At 38.1% G+C, this 24,466-nt stretch overlaps 1 protein-coding gene across 1 annotated transcript in view; it reads left to right on the forward strand.

The window, feature by feature from the left end:
- RAD51B (RAD51 paralog B) overlaps positions 1 to 23,374 on the forward strand; it is a gene marked incomplete at its 3' end in the record, with an annotated part of 42,392 nt that extends 19,018 nt beyond the window's left edge. Inside the window, exon 5 of the mRNA XM_008060069.1 lies at positions 23,238 to 23,374. Within this exon, the coding sequence (XP_008058260.1) occupies positions 23,238 to 23,374 (137 nt within the window). The remainder of the gene's footprint in view (positions 1 to 23,237) is intronic.
- Positions 23,375 to 24,466: the final 1,092 nt, after the last annotated feature.

The following is a 24,466-nucleotide window of genomic DNA, read 5'->3' on the forward strand; positions in this document are numbered from 1 at the left end:
CCCTCCATGCTAGGAGAGCCTGGAGCCCTATCCTCAAAGTTCTAAAAGATAAACAATTTCAACCAAGAATAACCTACCCAGCCAAACTAAGCTTCATTAGTGAGGGAGAATTGAAATCTTTTCCAGATATCCAATCCCTAAGAACCTACGCTGCTACCAGACCACCTCTACAAGAAACACTTAAGAAAGTACTGAACACAGAAGAAAAGGAAAAAAGAACAACAACATTCTTCACAAGAGTAGAGGCAAAAGATTAAAAACACGCATGAACCAACTCCAAAACCAAAAGAAAGACAACAAACAGGAACGACAACTCTGTAAGAACCTTATGACAGGGATCAACTCTTACATTTCAATTATTAGCCTAAATGTGAATGGACTAAATGCACCACTGAAAAGACATAGAATGACAAAATGGATAAAATATCACCAGGCAACAATCTATTGCCTTCAAGAGACTCATCTCACTAGAAAGGACACTCACAGACTCAAAGTAAGAGAATGGGAAGCAAACTTTCAGGTGAACAGAACACAAAAGGAAGGAGGTGTGGTGATCTTAATTTCAGATAAAATACCCTTCAAGCTATTAAAAATTTAAGAAGATACAGAAGGCCACTACATGATAAAATGTTCAATCCATCAACAAGAAATATCCATCTTAAACATATATGCACCCAACATAGGAGTGCCAACTTTCATAAAGCAGCTTCTAAGTAAACTAAAAAAAGATATCAACTCCAACACCATCATAGCTGGGGACTTCAACACCCCACTCACAACCCTAGACAGATCATCAAGACAAAAATCAGCAACGAGATCCAAAACCTCAATGTGACTCTTGACCAAATGGACTTAATTGATACCTACAGAACACTCCATCCAAAGACCACAGAATATACATTCTACTCATCACCGCATGGGACATACTCTAAGATTGACCACATACTTGGCCATAAATCAAGTATAAGCAAATTTAAAAGAACTGAAATTTTACCATGTACCTTCTCAGACCACTGTGGAATAAAAATAAACAACACCAATAAGGTTTCCCTAAAACCCACAAAGACATGGACACTAAACAGCATGATGCTAAACAACTCCTGGGTCAATGATGAAATCAAAACAGAGATTAAAAGGTACCTGGAAACAAGTGAAAATGAAGAAACATCTTACCAAAATCTCTGGGATGCCATGAAAGCTGTAGTAAGAGGGGAATTTATATCCCTACAAATGCACATGAAGAAAATGGAGGGATCACAAATTAACAGCCTAAAAAGCCACCTAAGGAAGCTGGAAAAGCAAGACCACAAAAACCCTAATTTCAGCAGAAGAATCCAGATCACCAAAATAAAAGCCCAAATCCAGGACATAGAAGACAAAAAAAATAATACAAAAAAATCAATGAAACAAAAAGCTGGTTCTTCGAAAGGATAAACAAGATCAATGGTCCCCTAGCTAGACTGACCAAGAAAAAGAGAGAAAAAGCCCAAATAAACACAAAAGATGAAGTCACATCTGATCCTGAAGAAATACAAAAGATTATTAGAGACTACTACGTACACTTGTATGGAAACAAATTGAAAACCTTAAGGAAATGGAAGACTTTCTGATATCACACAACCTGCGTACGTTGAAACAAGAAGAAATTGAGACCCTAAATAGACCTATAACAGTCAAGGAAATTGACTACATAATAAGAGAACTACCTACCAAAAAAAGCCCTGGTCCAGATGGCTTTCCAGCAGAATTCTACAAGACATTTAAGGAGGAGCTGATACCAATCCTACTGAAGGTATTCCAGGCAATTGAAAAAGATTAGAACTCTCCCCAAATCATTTTAAGAAGCTAACATCACATTGATACCCAAGCCAGGTAAAGACCCAACAAAGAAAGAGAACTACACACCAATATCTTTGATGAACATAGTTGCTAAAATTCTCAATAAGATTCTAGCAAACTGGATTCAACAACACATCTCAAAAATCATCCATCATGAACAAGTAGACTTCATACCTGGGATGCAAGACTGGTTCAACATTCGTAAAACCATAAATGTAATTAAATACATTAACAGATGTCAAAACAAGAGCCACATGATTATATCATTAGATGCAGAAAAAGCTTTTGATAAAATCCAGCACCCCTTCTTGATAAAAACCCTCGAACATCTAGGCATATGGAGAACATACCTCAAAATAGTAAAAGCCATCTACGAGAAACCCACAACCAGCATACTCCTAAACGGACAAAAATTGGAACCATTTCCCCTGAAAACTGGAACAAGACAAGGATGCCCACTCTCACCCCTGTTCAATATAGTATTGGAAGTCCTGACTAGAGCAATCAGAGAAGAGAAGGCAATCAGGGGTATCCAAATAGGAAAAGAGGAAGTCAAGTTATCTCTCTTTGCAGATGATATGATCGTGTACATTGAAAACTCAAGAGAATCTGTCAAAAACCTCCTTACACTACAAAGGACTTTGACAAAGTCTCAGGATATAAAATAAATGTACACAAGACAATCGCATTTCTTTACACCAATAATAAACAAACAGAAACCCAAATAAAAAGCACAATTCCATTCACAATAGCCACAAAAAATGTAACACTATGTCATGTTCCTAACCAGAGATGGGAAAGACCTTTACAATGAAAACTACAAAACGCTGCTCAAAGAAATCAAAGATGACACAAACAAGTGGAAAACTATCCCATGCTCATGGATTGGAAGAATCAACATTGTGAAGATGTCTATCCTATCTAAGGCAATCTACATATTTAATGCAATACCCATCAAATTACCAGCAACATTCTTCTCAGACCTAGAAAAAACAACACAGGAATTCATATGGAAACACAAACGAACAAGAATAGCCAGAACAATCCTCAGCAAAAAAAACCAAAGCATGTGGTATCACATTACCAGACTTGAAACTTTACTATAAAGCTACAATCATCAAAACAGCTTGGTATTGGTATAGGAACAGGCATATAGACCAATGGAATAGAATTGAGATTCCAGAAGCTAAACCTCAATTTCTCAACTAACTCATCTTCGACAAAGCCTCCACCACCTACCACTGGGGAGAGGAGAACCTATTCAGTTAATGGTGCTGGGAAAACTGGCTGACCACATGCAGAAGACTCAAACAAGACCCCTATCTGTTCCCATACACAAAAATTAACTCTAAATGGATCAAAGACCTAAATGTAAAACCTCAAATCATAAGAACCTTAGAAAATGCAGGACATACCCCTATGGAAATTGGGACTGGCATCCAATTCCTGAACAAAACCCGAAACCCACAGGCCATAAGAGATAAGATAGACAAGTGGGACTTCATTAAACTGACAAGCTTCTGCAAAGCCATAGAAACCATCAAGAGAGCAGGGAGACAGTCCACAGACTGGGAAAAAGTATTTGCCAACTCCAGGTCCGACAAAGGCTTAACATCTTGGATCTACAAGGAACTCAAACGCACTGAGAGGAAAAAAACAAACAACCCCATTATAAAGTGGGCAAAAGATATGAACAGACACTTCTCAAAGGAAGATATCCGAGCAGCCAACAGACACATGAAGAAATGTTCAGACTCACTAATCATCAAGGAGATGCAAATCAAAACCACACTGAGATACCACCTAACTCCAGTCAGAACGACCATTATCAATAACTCAACAAAATAACAGTTGCTAGAGAGGGTATGGAGAAAAGGGAACACTCCTACACTGTTGGTGGGTTGCAAACTAGTGCAACCTCTGTGGAAAGCAGTGTGGTGATTCCTAAAAGCTCTAAATATCGACTTCCCATGTGACCCTGCAATCCCTCTACTGGGAATATACCCCGAAGAACTCAAATCACTCTATCAAAAAGATTATCTGCACACGAATGTTTATCGCATCATTGTTCACAATAGCAAGAACCTGGAACCAACCATGCTGTCCATCAAAAGAGGACTAGATTAAAAAAATGTGGTACAAGCCAGGCTAGGTGGCTCAGCCTGTAATCCTGCGCCTTTGGGAGGCTGAGGTGAGTGGATTGCCTGAGCCCACGGGTTCGAGACCCGCCTGGGCAGCGGGACCTCATCTCTACAATAAATCAAAAAAGTCAGCCGGGCGTGGTAGCGCATGCCTGTAATTCCGGCTACTCAGAAGGCTGAGGCGGAAGGATCGCCAGAGCCCAGCGGGTCGAGGCTGCGGTGGCCGGGAGCGGCCACTGCCCTCCAGTCTGGGCGACAGAGTGAGACTCCAACTCAAAAAAAAAAAACAAAAAAACCCCCCCAAAAATGTGGTACATATTCATGATGGAATACTACACAGCCATAAAAAAGAACAAAATCATGAATTTCGCAGCAACCTGGATGGAGCTAGAGTCTGTAATACTGAGTGATCTCTCACAGAAACAAAGATTTGAGTATTACATGTTCTCACTCATATAGTGGGCCTTGAACATCTACCATAATACTTAAAAAAAAAAAGGACTGACAGTGGTGGGAAACTATGGGGATCATTCAATGTTATAGACTAACAAGGGAGGTGGGACTAACAGTAGTAAATATCTGTCTGGGGATGGGGAGACACCCCTTATTAACAAGGGTACCTGAATGATGCTCATTTGTATACCTAACCCTTATCTGAACCCCACAATTTTATAATAAAAAATGTTTAATAAAAAAATTTATTTTTGTTATTTTTATTTTTTTGTGCAATGCTTGTTAATATTTGTTCTTTTTTTTTTTTTTTTGAGTTGGAGTCTCACTCTGTCGCCCAGACTGGAGTGCAGTGGCCACTCCCAGCCACCACAGCCTCGACCTGCTGGGCTCTGGCGATCCTTCCGCCTCAGCCTTTCAAGTAGCCAGAATTATAGGCATGCGCTACCACGCCCGGCTGATTTTTTGATTTATTGTAGAGATGAGGTCTTGCCTGCCCAGGTGGGTCTCGAACCCGCGGGCTCAGGCAGTCCACTCACCTCAGCCTCCAAAAGGCGCGGGATTACAGGCTGAGCCACCGAGCCCGGCTTATTTGTTCATTTTTAATGTATCTTTTCTGTTGATTTGTGAGGGTTATTTTTATATATATATATATATTTTTTTTTTTTTCTTTTTTTTTTGTGGAAGACAATTTTTCCAGGGTGGGGAAGGGGATGGCTTTAGGATGATTCAAGCACAAAACATTTATTGTGTTCTTTATTTCTCTTATATTGCATTGTAATATATAATGAAATATTTATACAACTCACCATTTAAAAAAAGAGGCATGGATGGAAGTCGTAAATAAAAAAATAGACAGGCCATGCATGGACTAAAATAAGTACTGGATTCTGACTTAAAGCCTGCCACCATGATGCAGCTGTACAATTGAAGTACGTCAACTCACTTGCCACTCAATGATAGGGTTTTGATATGAGTCTGCAAACAATTAATTTATTATGGTCTCCTCAGTCTAACCTCACTGCTAAAGTTAATCTGTATTTGGAGCTGCTCCCAGTGCTAGCATCACCGCCTCAGCTCCACCTCAGATCATCAGACATTAGATTCTCATAAGGTGCACGTGACCTCGCATGTGCAGTTCATAATAGGGTGTGCTCCAGTGAGAATGTAACACCACTGCTGATCTGACAGGAGATGGAGCTCAGGTGGTAATGCGAGCAATGGGGAGTGGCTGTAAATACAGATGAAGCTTTGCTCGCTCGCCTGTCACTCATCTCCTGCTGTGTAGCTCATTCCCAACAGGCCACATACTGGAACCGGTCTGTGGCCTGGGGATCAGCAACCTCTGGTTATTTATATATTATGGATGCTATTCTTTTTTTACTGTTTATGTGGGTTGCAAATATATTTTGCTTATCTTTCCACTTTCCCTGATTTTTTTGATTGACCAGATACTATTATTTTTAACGTAGTTGAATGAATCAGTCTTCTCTTCATGGTTAATATTTTTGGTGTCCTTCTTGAGAAGTTCTTCCTTTCTTCAAGGCCATAAAGAGATTTGTTTTTTTTCTTCCAAAACATTTGATGTTTTACTTTAAACATTTTAGTCTTAATCCATCTATAATTCATTTTTGTATTTGAGGTGAGGTAAGGGTTGAGTTTCATTTTTTTCCCCTCATCATTTGACCCAGCACTATATTTTGAACAGTCTCTCTCCTTATTCTCTAGTGATTTGTAATGGCATCTCTTTCATATATCAAGTTTCTATACAAGTACAGTAAGTGTCTTGTACACAAACTAGTTCTGTTCTGAGAGCACGCTCATAAGTTCAATTTGTTCATAAGTTCAATTTGTTTATAAGTCCAACAAAGTTAGCCTAGGTACCCAACTAACACAATTGGCTATGTAGTACTGTTCTGTAATAAGTTCATAATACTTGTTATACAAATAATACATACAAAACAAGCAAAAAATAAAACATTTTTAATCTTACAGTACAGCATGTGACAATGTATGCCAGACACTATGAACTAACTTATGTGATTGGATATGTGAAAGCACATTCTTATCTTTGAAAATTCACACTTTGAAGGTTCGGATGTAGGGGACTTACTGTATAGACTTATTTCTAGCATTCTATTGGGCGTTTATCTTTCCCTGGATCTTTAATTTATTTTAAAATTTTAAAATAACCATACTGACTTATTTACAATAGCAATATGTAATAAGTTTGACTATCTGATAGGGCAGATATCTCATTCTTCTTTAGGAGTGTTGTGGTTTATTTAGGCTACTTTTCTTGTGAATTTTAGAAACAGCTTGTCAAGTTCCATAGAAAAAAGAATATATTGGGATTTTAATTGAAATTTTCTACTTCATTGATTCTGTAGATCAGTTTGTGGAAAACCAACATGTTTGTAATATTGAGTTTTCCTATCTTATTCACAAATATATCTATTGACTTTTCTGAATAGTATTCTATTAAATATTATCTGAATAGAAGTAAAAGTGGGCAACCATGGTCCTGATTTTGAAAGGAATATTCTTCTTCATATTTTATCATTAAGAATAACATTTAGACCAACTGACACAGATAGCAGATAAAGTATTTTAGTAATGTTAAATTTACTGAAGTTGTTAACTGTACTGTGGTTATGGAAGAGAATGTCCTTATTCTTAGGAAATACACACTTGAAGTATTTAGTAAAGGATCTTGATGTATGCAACTTACTCAAATGGTTCAGAAAACTATTTATGTATCATACATGTATACACACATATGGAATTGGGAGAGGGCAAGCAAAATAATAAGAAAATGGGGCAAAATATTAACAGTAGATGGATATAGGAAAAGAATATACAGATATTCTATGTTCTGTTCTTATTAGTACCATTTTCCTGTAAATTTAAAATTATTTTCAGATAAAAACTTAATAAAAAACCTGTAAAAAAAAAACATATTAGCTAGATGTCCTTGATCAGAATATCAGAATTAAGGTACTTCCCTCCTTAAATTAGTTAAAATATTAATTTGGTGTTAAGTTTTATCAGATGCTTTCTTTTTTTTGAGTTGGAGTCTCACTCTGTCACCCAGACTGGAGTGCAGTGGCCGCTCCCGGCCACCACAGCCTCGACCTGCTGGGCTCAGGCGATCCTTCCACCTCAGCCTTCCAAGTAGCTGGAACTACAGGTGCGCGCTACCATTTTTTGATTTATTGTAGAGATGAGGTCTCACCAAGTTGCCCAGGCGGGTCTCGAACCCGCGGGCTCAGGCAGTCCACTCACCTCAGCCTCCCAAAGGCGCGGGATTACAGGCTGAGCCACTGAGCCCGTCTCAGATGCTTTCTTTTTTACCGATTGAAATAATCATATTATTTTTCTACTTTGGTCTAATGTGGTGAGTAACATTATTAATCTTACGGTATAGCATGTGACAACGTATGCCACGTCTCTCTGTCTCATCTAGCATGTAGTGCAGTGGTGCTATCATAGCTCACTGCAGCCTTGAACTTCTGGACTCAAAAAATCCCCCTGCCTCAACCTGAGTACCTAGGCCTACAGGCATGAGCCACTACACCAGACTAAATTATTTATCTTATTTAAAAAATTATTTTCAATAGGTTGTTATCCTTTTACCAAAGTGCTGGGATTACAAGCATGAACCACCATGCCTGGCCCATTTAGAGATTTTTTTTTTTTGAGTTGGAGTCTTTGTCACCCAGGCCGGGGTGCAGTGTCACGCTCACGATCAACCATAGCCTCAACCTGATGGATTCAGGCGATCCCTCTGCCTCAGCCTTCAAAGTAGCTGGAACTACAGTGTGCACTATCACACTCGGCTAATATTTTGATTTATTGTAGAGGTGCGATCTCACCAAGTTGCCCAGGCTGGTCTTGAACCCTTGAGTTCAGGCAACCCTTTCGCCTTTGCCTCCGAAAGTGCTTGGGATTACAGATGTGAGCCACCACCTCTGGCTAAGATTTTCTAATGTTAAACTACTATTGTATTTTAGGGACAAGTTCAACTTAGTCATGATGCATTTGAGTATTTTTATAGTCTTTTTAAGAACGATGTTTTGGTTGTTCTTTGTTGGTCCTCTCTATTCTTTTTTTGTCTTCTATTTTCTCCATTTCTGTTATTTTCTTATCTCCTTCCATCTAATTTTTTGTGGGATTATTCCTTTTTTCCTAACTTCTCAAATTGGGCATTTAATTATTATTTTTTTCTTTTTACTCTGATCTTTTAAAACTGAAATTTTTTTTTTACAGTATTTTGTTATGTATTATTTTCATTCTCATTCTGTTTTAAAGGTATTCAAAAACTTCCACCATGATTGCTTCTTTGACTCATGAATTATTTGGAATTTTTAAATACCTAAATTATTTGGCTTTAAACAATTTATCTTTTTATTTTAATTAGATTGTTAGCCTAATTGCATTTTGGTCAGAGAACTTTGCGTGATATTGGTTCTTTGAAGTTCCCTGAGACTTTTTAAAGGTTAAATATGTCATTAACTTTTGTAAATGTTCTGTGTGTGCTTGAAAAGGAAAATGATTCTCTAGTAATTGGGTACCCTGTATATGAGCATTATGTTAAGCTTGTTTTTGGAATTGTTCAAGTCTTTACTGACTTCTTTTCTCAACCTGACCTAATTCAGAAAGGGTTGTTAAAATAGTCCACTTTATTAGGAAGCTGACAGATTTTCTTTTAGTTCTGTAATTTTTTTGTTGTATATATTTTGAGCCTGTTTAGTATGTTACAATTAATACATTTAGAATTGTCATGTACTCCTGGAGTAGTGAAACCTGTACTTGTTCTATGCAGTGCTCATTACCATTACAGTTTTACTGTTTGTGTGTGCCTGTGTGTGTGTGTGTGTGTGTGTGTGTGTGTGTGTGTGTGTGTTCTGAGTAGGTCTCATTTCATCATCCAGGCTGGAGTACAGTGGCATGATGTGCAGTGGCAAGATCATGGTTCACCACAGCCTCAACCTTCTGGGCTTAGGCAATCCTTCTGCCTTAGCCTCCTGAGTAGCTAGGACTACAGGTGTGTACTACTATACCCAGCTAATTTTTTGATTTTTTGCAGAGACGAAGTCTTACCATGTTGCTCAGGCTGGTCTCCAACTCCTGGGCTCAAGCCATCCTCTTGCCTTGGCCTCCCAAAGTGCTGAGATTATAGGTACGAGTCGCTATACCCTGCCTTATATGATTATTTAATGTATGTCTTCCACATTAGAGAATAAATTCCTAGTAGACACAGATCATTTTTTTCCTTCTTATTACATTTAAATAGTTTTAACACATTGAAAGGTACTTAACAAATATTAGTTGAATGAATGCATTTGTTTCTATTTATTTTTAACCTTATATGGTGCTTGTTTACTATAGTGCTTTGGCTTCTGCTGCCTCTCCTACAATCTGCATTTGATCTTGGTATAAGCCAAGCTTTAGGGCCCTTTAATGGTTTTCTAATCTAGGATATAGTATTTATTTTTTGAGTATTTTAATTTATATGCCATTAAAAAAAATTATTGGCCAGGAGTGGTGGCTCAGGCTTGCAATTCCAGCACTTTGGGAGGCTGAGGAGGAAGGATTGCTTGAGTCTAAGAGTTGGAGACCAGACTGGGCAACATAGTGAGACCCAGTCTTCACAAAAAATAAAAAAAATTAGCTGAATGTGGTGGCCTGTGCCTGTAGTCTCAGCTGCTTGAGAGGCAGAAGGATTGCCTGAGCCTAGGAGGTTGAGGCTGTGATGAGCTATGATCATGCCATTGCACTCTAGCCTGGGTGACAGAGTGAGACCCAGACTTAAAAAAAAAAAAAATTATCAGAATAGTACATTTGAGAAATTTGATTTTTCTACTTATTTGGTTTTTTATTAATGAACATCAGTGATTCTTTTATTTTAGGAGTTTTTCTTAAATGCTTTAAAAGTTTTATGTCCCCAATATTTTGTGTTTTATATATATATATATATATATATATAATATATATTTTATATATATATATATATATATATATTTATTTATTTATTTATTTATTTATTTTTATTTTTATTTTTTAAAATTTATTTTATTTTATTTTTTTTGAGTTGGAGTCTCACTCTGTCGTCCAGACTGGAGTGCAGTGACTGCTCCTGGCCACCGCAGCCTCCACCTACTGTGCTCCGGTGATCCTTCCGCCTCAGCCTTCCGAGTAGCCAGAATTACAGGCATGTGCTACCACGCCCAGCTAATTTTTTATTTATTGTAGAGATGAGACCTCACCAAGTTGCCCAGGTGGGTTTCGAACCCGCAGGCTCAGGCAATCCACTCACCTCTGCCTCCCAAGGCGTGGGATTACAGGCTGAGCCACTGAGCCCGGCTGTTATATATTGTTTAAGAAATTATCCCAAAGCTTAGTTACTAAAACAATAAATATTTTTATGTTACACAGTTTTTTTTGCATTAGGAATTTGGGAGCTTCTTAGCTGAGTGTTTCTGGTTCTGGTCTCTCCTGGAGATTACAATCAAGTGTTGGCTGGTGCTGCAGTTATCTGAATACTCAACTGGAGTTGGGGAAGCCACTTGCAAGATGGCTTCCTTACATGGCTGAGAAGGTTCCCTGGCTGTGGGCAGTTCTTTACCATGTGAACCTCTCCACAGGACTGCTTGAGTGTCTTTATGACATAACAGTTGACTTTCCCCAGAGTACATGATCCAAGGGTACAGGATAGAAATGACAGCATCTTTTATGACCCAGCCTTGGAAGTTACAACCATTATTTCTATTGTGTCCGCTAGTCACATAGACAAACCCGATATAGTGTGGGAGGTGAATTCAGAAGTATCTGAATACCAAAGGTGAGGAACATTAAGTATATCTTAGAGGCTGGCTGTAACTAATATCTATGTATGTATTTATGCATGTGTGTATGTGTATAATAATTAAAAACAGCTTTATTTCCTCTCTTTCTCACAGAAGTCATAGAAGGCAGGATTTCTAAAAATGTCCTCCCAAAGATATTCCATCCCAGTCCCTGAAGCCTGTGTATATGATGATCACTCCCATGACTATGGCATGTTATATTGTTATAAAGTTGATTTTAAGATCGGGAGGTTATTCAGATCTATATCACATGAGTCCTTAGAAGTAGCATGCTTTCTCTGGCTAATAAGAAGGGGAAGGCAGGAAAATTCAAAGCCTGAGAAAGACTTGAGATGCCATTGCTGGCTTAGAGCTGAAGAGGCCGCGAGTAGCCTCCAGGAGCAGTGAGCAGACCTGTTGCTGTGGAGATATAGATTTTGCCAATCACTTGAGTGAGCTTGTAAGTTGATACTTACCCCCAACCTTTAGTCAAGAACCCAGCCTAGCTGACACCTTGATTTCAGTCTTGCACGACCCTGAGCAGAGTACCTAGTCAGGACTTCCGACTACAGACCTGTAAGATAATAAATGGGTGTAGTCTTAAGCTGCCAAGTTTGTGGTAATTTCTTTTGCAGCAAGAGAGAACTAATACAATACAGGTGTCTGTGATGCTATCTTGTTAATTGCATTGTACGATCTCTGTTTCTGGTTAAAAGGTCAGAGCTAGAGTCCTTGTATCAGGTCGATTTTTTATCAGGGTTGGGAGTAAGATACCTGGTTGAATAAACTCAGGCTGAGTCTGAGGATGACTGAGGGAGTGAGAATCAATCTGGAAACATTCTCCTGTCATTTCTGTAGTTGCTCTTTGCTGACTTTAATTTCAAAATTTCCTAATTTATTTGTCATCAGTTTTGATTTGTATGAATGTCACCAAGTCTGGGTACATTTACATATTTGGTTGCAATACCAAGATGTAAAGCGAAACTAGAGACGTGCTACTCTTGCCAACAGCAGAAGCAGCAGAGGAGAGATGAGGCATCAGCTCTGCTGAGTCGCTCACAGGCATGAACTACAGGACTTTGCTCCTTTCCCCAGGACAGCAAACTCCTCACCTGTGGAATATGTGAACAGATAGCTCTAAATCTGTTACAAACGAAAATTAGTAGTAAAGATACGTTTGAAGTTTAAACCAAAAGTTTATATTATGTGGTGATCAAACTAGTCAGTAGCTTTCCCTTATGAGATAATGTAGCCTTCCCATATGAGATCATGTAGATCAATGTTTTTCAATTCTTTTAAAATTATTGTCCCCTAGGAGCCTTTTTAACAATTTTTTTCTTAGCCACATCTCTTTTCCCAGTGAAATTTTTATGCCACACATATACTGTATGTCTGTTTTTGTGCTATATATATGTCTGTGCTTTTGACAAAAGAATTAAATCCTCCTCCTCCTCCTCCTCCCAAAACGAAGTTTCATCCTTGGGGTTAATGTCTCTGTGCTGAGAATGCATAAGAGAGGTGCTATTGTAACTAGGTAAAATTGAAGTTGTATTTAAAGAGATTATCAAAACAGGTATTTTCATACTGTGATCTAGAGAGTACAGGAATAGACAACTGGTCCAAATTCATGTCAACAAAAAGAGATGCAACATCTGCATAACTTAGTTCATGAGTACTTAGGAGAGTCAAACTGAGAGGTACTGCCATGTCTGTATAACACCAAGAAGTGCTGATTATACCTGGACCCTTGCTGTAAGAAATAAGAAATCACATAGCACATTTATACATTATTCGTGTTTCCTGTGTCATTTCTATGCTTTACCCCTGATTTAGGGAGACCAGGTACCCTCCTTGAGTGGAACAGTTTTGCCTTGGAAGTGACTCCCCTACTGTTCCAAGATGGTAGAGGCAGGATACCAGTCTATTTTAGCATCCCAATTTTTCCTTGGAACAATTAATATTATAGTTCTTTTTCTTATTGGCAGAATTAGCTGTGGCCTACACGATCACAGGAAGTAATAAGGCCGGGGTTGTAAACTCAAATGCCTACAAGCACAAGGCATGTAATAGAAATGAATGAAACAGTGAAGTGTAAGACATAAATGCTTTATTAGTTGATTTTGACTGCTAGCAACAGCAGCAACATTCATTTTTCTTGGTCATGGGTCTGCAGTTCTGCATAGGTGGGTCTTGTCTCCTTCAGGCTACAGCCAGGTTCAGATCTGTCACACAGGCAGTAACAGGAGATTTCGAATGGCATTCCTGACAAAAGTTGTTTATCCTGTCCAGTGTTTTGAAAGGCAAGATAACCAGGCCTCGGTCCTAATACAGGAATTTAGGATATAGTTGATTGGATCATTGTCCCCAATTCTTCACTCACTAATTTGGAAATAAACATTCTTCTCCATAATGATTTCCTAGGGTCTTTTATATGGAATGTATTCAATAAACGCTATTAAATGAATAATTATATCCTATGATACTATTTGATTTTTGTTAACAGTACATCTGGAATGCTTGTCATTTCCATGTCTTCTTGCTTTTTGCTGTTCTGTTCCCTTCTCTTTTTCTTCCCTCCCTTCCCACTTACTTTCAAAACAGCAGCTATCAATATGAAATCAGAGGGAATCCAAAAGATAAACTCTTCCACATGTTGATGTGAAGTTATTTAAGATCAAGGTTTCTTTCACAAGGCAAAGTGCAACCTGGCATTTCTGTGATTCTTTGCTTTTTCTGTTTTACGGTTTGCAGAGTTAGTAGTTATTTTTAAAATGAATTCTCTAGGTCTGAAGTCCTAATCATAGGTTTACATAATTGTTGAGCAAATGGAGACAAGTAGTTAGACGCTGGGGGTCATTAAAAAATGAAATGCAGTTTCCATGGGCTTTCTTATCTCAGATCAGAGACAGGCAGTCCTTACATTTTCTTTTGCCAAGTATTGTCTTGGCAGGTTACCCTATCCTGTTACCTTCATCTTGAATGTGGGGGGAGTTAACTTGATAAGATTTTAGGTCTTAACAGGTCCAAGTTTCACTTTCCTCTCAATTGTATAAATGAATTAGAGATTAAAATGAGTAGGCTTCATTTTTACTTTAGTACAATTAGACTTTCTTTTCTTGAGAATAATTCTCTTTCCTCTTCAAACTAATTATTAATATATGTTTCCTTGCTGATATTTTAGTGATCTTTGCTACTGATTTTCTTTCAGTTCTTTTACATTTCTTGGGCAACGTTGTTGAAACTTCCGCTTAACTGTATGGAGTTAATTGTATTTTAGTGGTGTTTTCTGTGTGTAAATGTTGTATTCACTCTGAGTTTCCAAGAAACAAATAACAGACTATTCTGACTTGACATGTTTTCTCTTTCTAACCACCACTGGGGCTGAAGCTGGGAACCGAACACAACTTGAAATTTGGTGGGTTGGGTGCTAGAATTTAGTGCTAAACTGTCTGAAGCTAAAAATTATTAATGTTGAAATGTTTTCACCCACTAAGTAAACCTGAAAAAATAATGAAATTTAACTCCAGACAGCCCATAACATTGGATATGGTATAAGTTTGTTTTTTTGAGACTGTAAGAGAAGAGAAAAAATTATGAAGAGGATTCAAGATTGCTAGAGAATTAGAAATTATTATAATTTATTATAGTTTAAAGTAAATACTGTTATCCAAGTTCTAATCAAACAAACAAACAATCTAACCTGGAAATCTCTTAATGTTATTCACATGATATTCTACCTTCTCCTAGACTGTCTTGAATCAGTAGGGAAAATGCCAGCTGTACTTTTTAGATATTTTTTACATTTTTAAAAAAAGATGGAATATTCGTGACCCACCTGGGTAACTTGACGAGACCTCATCTCTACAACATATAAAAAAATTAGCTGGGCGTGGTAGCGCATGCCTGTAGTTCCAGCTACTTGGAAGGCTGAGGTGGAAGGATCGCTGGAGCCCAGCAGGGTGAGGCTGTGGTGGCCGGGAGCGGCCACTGCACTCCAGTCTGGGCGACAGAGTGAGACTCCAACTAAAAAAAAAAAAAAAGATGGAATAGTAGAGGCTAAGGGTAGTGGCTCATGCCTGTAATCCCAGTGCTTAGGGAGGCCAAGGCAGAAGAATCACTTGAGGCCAGGAGTTTGAGACTAGCCTAGGCAACACAGTTTTTTTCTCCTAAAAAAAAAGATGAAATAGTAAATTAATATGTTACATTTTCAAGGTATTTGATACTTTACATGAATATTTTCTTATCTATCATTTTAATTAAAATGATGGCTTGAGGCTGAGCGTGGTGGTTCACAATAGGTAACCCCAGCACTTTGGGAGGCCGAGGCAGATAGATTGCTTGAGCTCAGGAGTTTGAGACCAGCTTGGGAGACATAGCAAAGGCTTGTCTCTAAAAAAAAAAAAAAAAAAAATTAGTTGGATGTGGTGGCACGTACCCTGTAATCCCAGCTACTCAGGATGCTGAGGTGGAAGGATTACCTGAGCCCAGGAAGTTGAGGCTGCCGTGAGATGTGATCATTGTGATCATGCCACTGCACTCTAGCCTGGGCAACAGAGTGAGATGTCTACTGGAAAAAGTTAATACAATACAATACAATAAAATGATGGCTTATTTCACCTTTCTTCGAGAAATCACAAAGCATTTAGTGATATTTAAGCTCATTAAATCTGGGAACATATCTAAAGCCTGGCATATAGATAGTATGTATAGAAAGGCCAGTTCTCTGTTCCTTCATTAGTTAGCACTGTGAAGAATAGCATTTCTTTATTTTTAAGACACTCCTTTCAACTTTTACTGTCAGAAGTTTCCCTTGCCCTGATATCTAATGAGTAATTTGATCCATTTTGTCTCTGTTAATGATAGGTCCATGGAAATGTTTGGGGCTGTTTAAACTAGCATTCTCCAAAGCAGGGTATGTAAAATGCTCCATTAGGTTGTGGGATGAAGATATTATGACTTTTGTTGGTATTTCAATCTAACCAATGAAATTTACCTTAATTAACATATAATCTGTGGACTGACACTGACATCTTCACTCGGTCTGTGTCAGACCGTCGTGTATTAGTTACAGTCCATGAGGAAAGGATATGTACAGTCAACAGAAGCCTCTTGCTTGTATAGTAATTTTCAACATGTTGGGATGAATTGTAAGTCTACATATACCTAGTTAGGTGGATTTATGGATTTAATTAAACCAAATCTCACAAAACAAATGGTACGAAAAGGTTCCTGCAAAGAAACTGTATGTTGACTGGAATACCAATAATGGGAGCAGTACTGAGCCACATGCACACAAGTCAGAGGTGATGATTCTCCTTTGACTAATGAAGTACTCATATGTAGTAAATATTGTTGCTGGGCACAGTGTCGTGTGGCTGTCATCCCAGCTGAGAGGCTGAGGTAGGAGGATCACTTGAGCCCAGGAGTTCAAGATAAGCCTGGGCAGCATAGCAAGACTTTGTCTCAAAAAAAATTAAATAAAAAAAATGTCTGCGTGTTTGAGACCAGCTTGGACAAATAGTGAGATCTTGTCTCTTACAAAAAAAAAGAATAATTAAAAATTTGTAAATGCAGAATTTAGGTGTTAGGTAAGTGAATGATCCCTGTAAAATTCTAACTTTTCTGTTGCACCATCCTAAAGCAATCTATAGCAATACAGAAGTTGATGTCAGCTGTGCCATGAGTAATTCAGGATAGTGTCAGTGTTGTTAATTTTTATAAAAACCTTATCATTAAAGTACAGAATCTCTCTAGTACCCTGTAGTGAGATGAGGAGTGAACATGAGTATCATTTGAATCACAAGAGTTTCTCTGGTTATCTTACAGCAAAGATTGTGAAAGAATTGTTGAACTTAAAAGATGAGTAAATCTTTTTGTCAAGTGAAGAAACAGGATATGTAAAAATTGCTGATGCTTTTTTGTATGACAGGTGACTATGTGATATGTTACAGTGCAGATTAAGAGACCAAGCAACCAACCAACCAATCAAAGGAACACTCTTATCCTTCCCTTCAAAGTAAAGGTGATATTTACCAATGAGTGAGATAGTAACTGCCTTTTTGAAAGACAGACATAAAAATACAGAGCAAGTTTTTTAAAAATCATCATTTGGAAATGTTTCTTTATCATGTGTTTTTTTTTGTCAAAGATATGTGTGTCTTATAAGAACTTTTCCTTTTGTACTCTTATAAAGAAACTTGGAATGATGTTTTATATACTCTTAAAAAGTCTTCCAAAGAGTTTCAGTCAATACAAGAGGGGAAGGTAGGGAAAAGGGAGAGTGTTGGTTAAAGGGTACGAAGTTTCAGTTAGGAGGAATACATTTTAATGTTCTTTTATACAGCATGGTGACTGCAGTTAAAAATAATGTGCTGTATATTTCTGTTGCTAAAAGAGTAGATTTAAAATATTCTCATCACAAACAAGTATGAGAGGTAATGAATTTGTTAATTAGCTTCCACAATGTACAGAATGCATATATCAAACATCACATTATATATTATAGATATATCATTATTATCTGTCAGTTAAAAATACTAAAAAACAACAACAACAACAAAAAAACCCAGGCCGCATATCTGGTGGCCCATGAGTATCTTGGTAGAAATTCATCATGCTGGTCACATATGATTTGTGTTCTTTTCTGGATGATTGTTATACTTTAGTAAAAATATATAAGTGTAAGCCAGTAAAAAAGAGTTTCAATGGATTTTTAAACCAGTTGTTAAAAACATTAAAATGTAACATCTTTTGATTAGTCTGGAAGAAAAATTGATTGACATGAGGGAAAATGGTAGGAAATTTATTAGCTGAAATTCAACAAAACCTTTATTGATGAAATGTATTGGAAAAGTGAAAATAGTGATTTAGTTAAGTCTAATAAATGATATGTTTCTTTAATTTCTTTTTTTTTTTTTTTTTTTGAGTTGGAGTCTCACTCTGTGACCCAGACTGGAGTGCAGTGGCCGCTCCCGGCCACTGCAGCCTCGACCTGCTGGGCTCTGGCGATCCTTCCGCCTCAGCCTTCCGAGTAGCTGGAATTACAGGCGTGCGCTACCACACCCGGCTAATTTTTTTATTTATTGTAGAGATGAGGTCTCATCAAGTTGCCCAGGTGGGTCTTGAACCCACGGGCTCAGGCAGTTCACTCACCTCAGCCTCCCAAGGCGCGGGATTACAGGCTGAGCCACCGAGCCTGGCTTGTTTCTTTAATTTCAATTCTTGCATCTTTGCAGTTATCCTTTTCTCAACTATGCAGCCACTACGTACTAAAGTAAGTGGAACTTAGGACCTGACATTTTAATCACTTGAAAATATTTAAATTATTTAAAAAAATGCAATATTCTTTTTAATGCATTTAAAAAATGTTTTTATTTAATTTATTTTTATTTTTTTAGGGACAAGGTGCTGCTATGTTGCCCAGGCTGCTTTTAAACCTTTGGGCTCAAGGCCTTCAGCCTCCTTAAGTGCTTGGATTACAGGTGTGAGCTACTACGCCCAGCCTAAAAAAATACAATATTCTTTTTTATTATGGGCATTATTATTGCTCTACTGCTTGGGAAGCAGAGGTGGGAGGATCACTTGAGCCCAGGAGTTCAAGGCTGCAGTGAACCATGATTGTACCACTGTGCTCTAGCCTGGGCGACAGAGCAAGACCCCAACTTAAAAAAAAAAAAAAAATTAAGCTTTTATGAAAGTAAAAAAGAATCTTTAAAAAAACAAAACAAAACTGACATTACAGGCGTGGGCCACCACACCTGACTAATTTTTGTTTTGTTTTGTAGAGAGGAGGTCTTGCTATATTGGTCTCCTGGCCTCAAGCAATCCTCCTGCCTCAGCCTCCCATGATGCTGAGATTACAGGCACGAGCCACCGTGCCTGGACTGAAAATGCTTTTTGTATGAGTGATAAATAAGATATGAAACTATTTTTATTTTTTGTAATCTTTTATTCATAAATTTTAATTCCTATTTTATGGATGTTTTATACTTTATAGAACATATTAGTAAAATAGTATGTATATAATAAATATGCATATGTTAGAGGGCCATACTAAATTTTTGTTGTTGTTGTTGTTGGTTTGTTGGAGTCTGTGATCAAAGTAGTTGGGAGAGCTCTCTTTATTATCAGTCACAATCTGGCAAGCTATTATTGATAGGAGCAATGTTTAATTCTTTATTTTATTTATTTTTTAGAGTTGTAGTGTACAAGTTAGGGGTTGCTACATAAGTAGTTTGCATGCAGGTGAAGTTTGGGCTTCTAGCTGGCTCTCTCTACCCCTGGTAGTGGACCAGGTACCCATTGTGTTGCCACATGGCCCCCTCCCTTCTTCCTCTCTCCCTCCCCTAGCCACACCCCACGACTGCTGATCCCACTCTTGTGCTAATATGACTAGTGTTCAGGACCTGCTTATGAATGAGAATGTGCAATATTCAGTTCTTTGTTTCTGTGATAGTTCACTTAGTATGATGCTTTCTAACTGCATCCAAGTTGCTGTGAAGTCCATGATTTTGTTCTTCGTTATGGCTGCATAATATTCCATCATGTGTATGTACCACATTTTCTTTATCAAGTCTACTTTCAATGGCCATCTGGGTTCTATTTTTTTTTTTTGCTATTGTGAATAGTACTGCCATAAACATATGTATAGTGCAGGTATCTTTTTTAGAGTGACTTATGTTCTTCTGGATATATTCCCAGGAGAGGGATTGCTGGATTGTATAAAAGCAGTTTCTTTCTTTGAGAAATCATCACACTGTTTTCCATAGAACTAGTTTAGGTGGACTAGTTTACATTCCCACCAACAGTATAGCTGCATCCCCTTTTCTCTGCAGTCATACCATCACCTGTTGTTATTTTACTTGTTTTTTTTTTTTTTTGAGTGGGAGTCTCACTCTGTCGCCCAGGCTGGAGTGCAGTGGCATGCTCCCGGCCACCACAGCCTTGACCTGCTGGGCTCCGGCGAGCCTTCTGCCTCAGCCTTCCAAGTAGCTGGAACTACAGGCGCGTGCTACCATGCCCGGCTCATTTTTTTGATTTATTGTAGAGATGAGGTCTTGCCAAGTTGCCCAGGCGGGTCTCTAACCCGTGGGCTCAGGCAATTCACTCACCTCGGCCTCCCAAAGCACCAAGTCCGGCTTTTTTTACTTGTTAATGATAGCCATCCTTAATGGAGTCAGGTGGTATCTCATTGTAAGTTTAGTTTGTGTTTCTCTGATGAATAGTGAGGCTGAACATTTTTAAAATGTGTCTGTTAGCTGTTTGTAGGTCATCCTTTGAGAAGTGTCTGTTTATGCCCGTTGCCCACTTTTTTTTTTGAGTTGGAGTCTCACTCTGTTGCCCAGACTGGAGTGCAGTGGCCGCTCCCGGCCACCGCAACCTCAACCTGCTGGGCTCCGGCGATCCTTCTGCCTCAACCTTCCAAGTAGCTGGAACTACAGGCGTGCGCTACCACGCCTGGCTAATTTTTGATTTATTGTAGAGATGAGGTCTCGCCAAGTTGCCCAGCGGGTCTCAACCCACGGGCTCAGGCAATCCACTCACCTCAGCCTCCCAAAGGCGCGGGATTACAGGCTGAGCCACCGAGCCCGGCTCGTTGCCCACTTTTTAAAGAGGTTGTTTGCTTTTTTCCTTTCAGTTTATTTGAGTTTTTTGCAGTTTCTGGATGTTAGGCCTTTGTTAGATGCATTGCTTGCAAATATTTTTTTCCCATTTTATGGATTGCCTCTTTACTCTCTTGATGGTTTATTTTCTGTGCAGAAGCTTTTCAGTTTGATAAGGTCTCACCTGTCTATCTTAGCTTTTGTTTCACTTGCTTCTGGGGACTTGGTTATGAATTCATTGGCTACTCCAGTGTCCAAAAGGGTGTTCCCTACATTTTCATCCATGTCATCATTTTACAGATCATAAACCAGCACACACATAGTTTTAAATATGTGAACATTTGTTTTTTAAGGTTGAACCTTTATAAATGAAGTTTACCTTTAGTCCATATTCTAAAACAGTGGTCTCATCAACATCATCTGGGAACTTACTAGATGTATACATTCTCAGGCTATATCCTAAACCTACTGAAACAGAAATGCTGGTTAGCAAGCTTTCCAGGTGATTCTAATGCTAACTCAAAGTTTGGGAACTACTGATCTAAATGATTTAGATTCATGGATCATCCCTTCTTATTTCTTCTTACTTCATAATGTATCTGAGAGTTTTTTTTAATGTCTATAGTGTGTCTGTTTCAGTTCAGACTTTTTTTCATCTCTACCTGAGATTTTCTGTTCTCTTCCCCTCTTCTTCTTTTTTTTTTTTTTTTTTTTTTTTTGTGTTGGAGTCTCACTCTGTCGCCCAGACTGGAGTGCAGTGGCCGGTCCCGGCCACCGCAACCTCGACCTGCTGGGCTCCGGCGATCCTTCCACCTCAGCCTTTCAAGTAGCCGGAATTACAGGCATGCGCTACCACGCCCAGCTGATTTTTTGATTTATTGTAGAGATGAGGTCTCGCTGCCCAGACGGGTCTCGAACCTGCGGGCTCAGGCGATCCACCCACCTCAGCCTCCCAAAGGCGCGGGATTACAGGCTGAGCCACCGAGCCCGGCTCCCTCTTCTTTTTCCTTCCTCCCACTGTAAAAAATAGTTCATTAGTGTTATTTTCACAAAAAAAGGGGTAGTGCTTTGATTCTAAAATTTGAGTGCTAATGTGACAAATAGCTTATGTTTAGTGGGATTATTTTGAAACCTTTTCAAATTAATTTTGTTAGCTACTTCCAGTTAGACTCGGAAATGCACGTGATTAATTTCCTATTTTTTCCTGTCTATACTCTCTTGTTTTCAAGTTTTGAAATCTCAAAATAGCTTTCTCCCAACTAAAATTTCAAAACTTACATTTCAAAGTATGAATCATCTAGATTCAGCGGTTGTTGAATTTTGTTATATTTGCTTTATTTCTTTCAACACACATACACACACTTTTTTTTTCCATTTTGCTGGACCATTTTAAAGTAAACTGTATACATTAGTACCCTTCACCCCTAAATTCTTTATTTTTAAGATTATAGGCCAGGTGCAGTGACTCATGCCTGTAATCTCAGCACTTTAAGAGGCCAAGGTGGGCAGATTGCTTGAGTCTAGGAGTTTGTGACCTGCCTTCACAACATAGTGAAACCTCATCTCTACAGAAACAAAAACATAAACAAAAACAAAAATTGACCAGATGTGGTGGTGAGCACCTTTTAGTGGGATGCTGAGGTAGAAGGATCACCTGAGCCCAAGAGATTCAGGCTGTTGTGATCATGCCACTGCACTCTAGCCTGGGTGACAGAATGAGACCCCAAGTGCAAAAAACAAAAACAGAAGCACCCCAAACAAATGAAAAACAATATATTTCAAAGTCAGTGCAGTGGCTCACACCTGTAATCCTAGCACTTGGGGAGATCGAGGTGGGAGGATCATTTAATACCAGCCTAGGTGTCAAAGTATAACCCGTCTCAAAAAACAAAACAAAAAAGAAAATAGATCAAAGGTGGCCCTTAATGGGACCAGTGCAATATTGTTTTGAAAGGCTAATTTTTTACAAATGCTAAACCACTTATTAAGGACCCTTAAATATTTTCAAGTCCCTATTATAAATGTCTTAATGAAGAAAAGGTATAGAACTCCAAGTTGTGAACATATAAATGAATGTCTTCCAGCCTTTCTCAACCAAAGTGTCTTATCTGAACTACAAAATATAGAGGATGATTTGAGCAACTATTTTTTTTAATTCCTCAATCATAGTACATAACTAGTTATGCATAGAGAAGTTAATTCATTACATCATACATACATACAATAGATGTCTTTGGGCATTAGGGTTTAATTTTTTCCTGGGAAGCCAGGTTGGACTGCTTATGTGGCAAACTCTTAAAAGGATTTTGGCTGGCGTGTAATGTGTATACAAATAACCTCTTCTTCCTCTTTTTTAGATTACAGGTCCACCAGGTTGTGGAAAAACTCAGTTTTGTATAATGATGAGCGTTTTAGCTACATTACCCACCAGCATGGGAGGATTAGAGGGAGCTGTTGTGTACATTGACACAGAGTCAGCATTTAGTGCTGAAAGGTAGGAGATTTTATTATTTTCCATTATAATATTTTATTTTTGTAACTTATAGATGGCATGAAACATTTACAAATAGATTAACATTTACCTCTTTTTTTAAAAAAACACAGAATGCTAGGTACTGTTTTATAGGAATTTTTCTTTTAAAAATTGTCACAGGAAGTCATTTTTTAATGTGTTTTTTAAAAATTCCTTTCTTATTGGTATAAGTGGGGATCCGGAATAAACTGTTTTGCAGAAAATTGGGAAGAAAGAATTTGAAAAAACGGGGGGATTTAAGTAGAAAATTAGGAAGAGGGAAAACTAATAAAGACAGCAGATGAACTGCTTTGTAAGTACAGATGCACCTCGACTTAAAATAGAACCATGTCCTGACAGGCTTATTGTATGTCAACAATATCTTAGGTCAAAATGCATCTAATACTCCCAGTTAACCCATAGCAAAGTCAAAAAGGCATAAGTTGAACCATTGTGAGTTGGGGACCATCTGTAATTTCTAGTTGGGATTAAAATATTAGTGAAGATGTTCAGAACTGGGTTGCTTACATATTTGGAGACTGATAAATTCTGTTCTCAAAGTGTAGTATAGGTATAGTCCTTTAAGTCTTTCTCTAACTATGTCACCATGAATCAGATCTCTCCCCTATTTCTTTCTAAAGAGTACAATTTACATCAAAGTATGTTACCTGGCCAGATGAATTTCAAATGATTATTTTGCCTAAAGCTTATTACTTGCCTTGCTCTGTCTCCTGGTTATCTGTTCTTTCTAAGTATATGCCACTGAACTGTCAGATCTTTGAGTTTGTGTTATATTTTTATATTTTCAGTGCCAAACCTGATGACTGACACATATTAACTGCTCAGAAAATGTATGATGAATGAATTGGCAGGTGTTACTTCCAAATCATGAAATTCAGATACCATTTGCTATTAAAAGGAATGAAGCTTCCTTGGGGAAATGGCTGATTCTAATTCTAGAGTAGGAAGTTTTTAAGTTGAGTCTGAAGCATCGTATCAGATAATAAGGAAAGCTACAAAAACTATTCAGGGGGATGTCCAAAAGACTCAGAAGAGACCCCCACTGACCAAAGA

This window comes from Carlito syrichta, unplaced genomic scaffold (genome assembly GCF_000164805.1).
Source record: "Carlito syrichta isolate Samal-C Ts95f unplaced genomic scaffold, Tarsius_syrichta-2.0.1 Scaffold304507, whole genome shotgun sequence".
Lineage (NCBI taxonomy): Eukaryota > Metazoa > Chordata > Mammalia > Primates > Tarsiidae > Carlito > Carlito syrichta.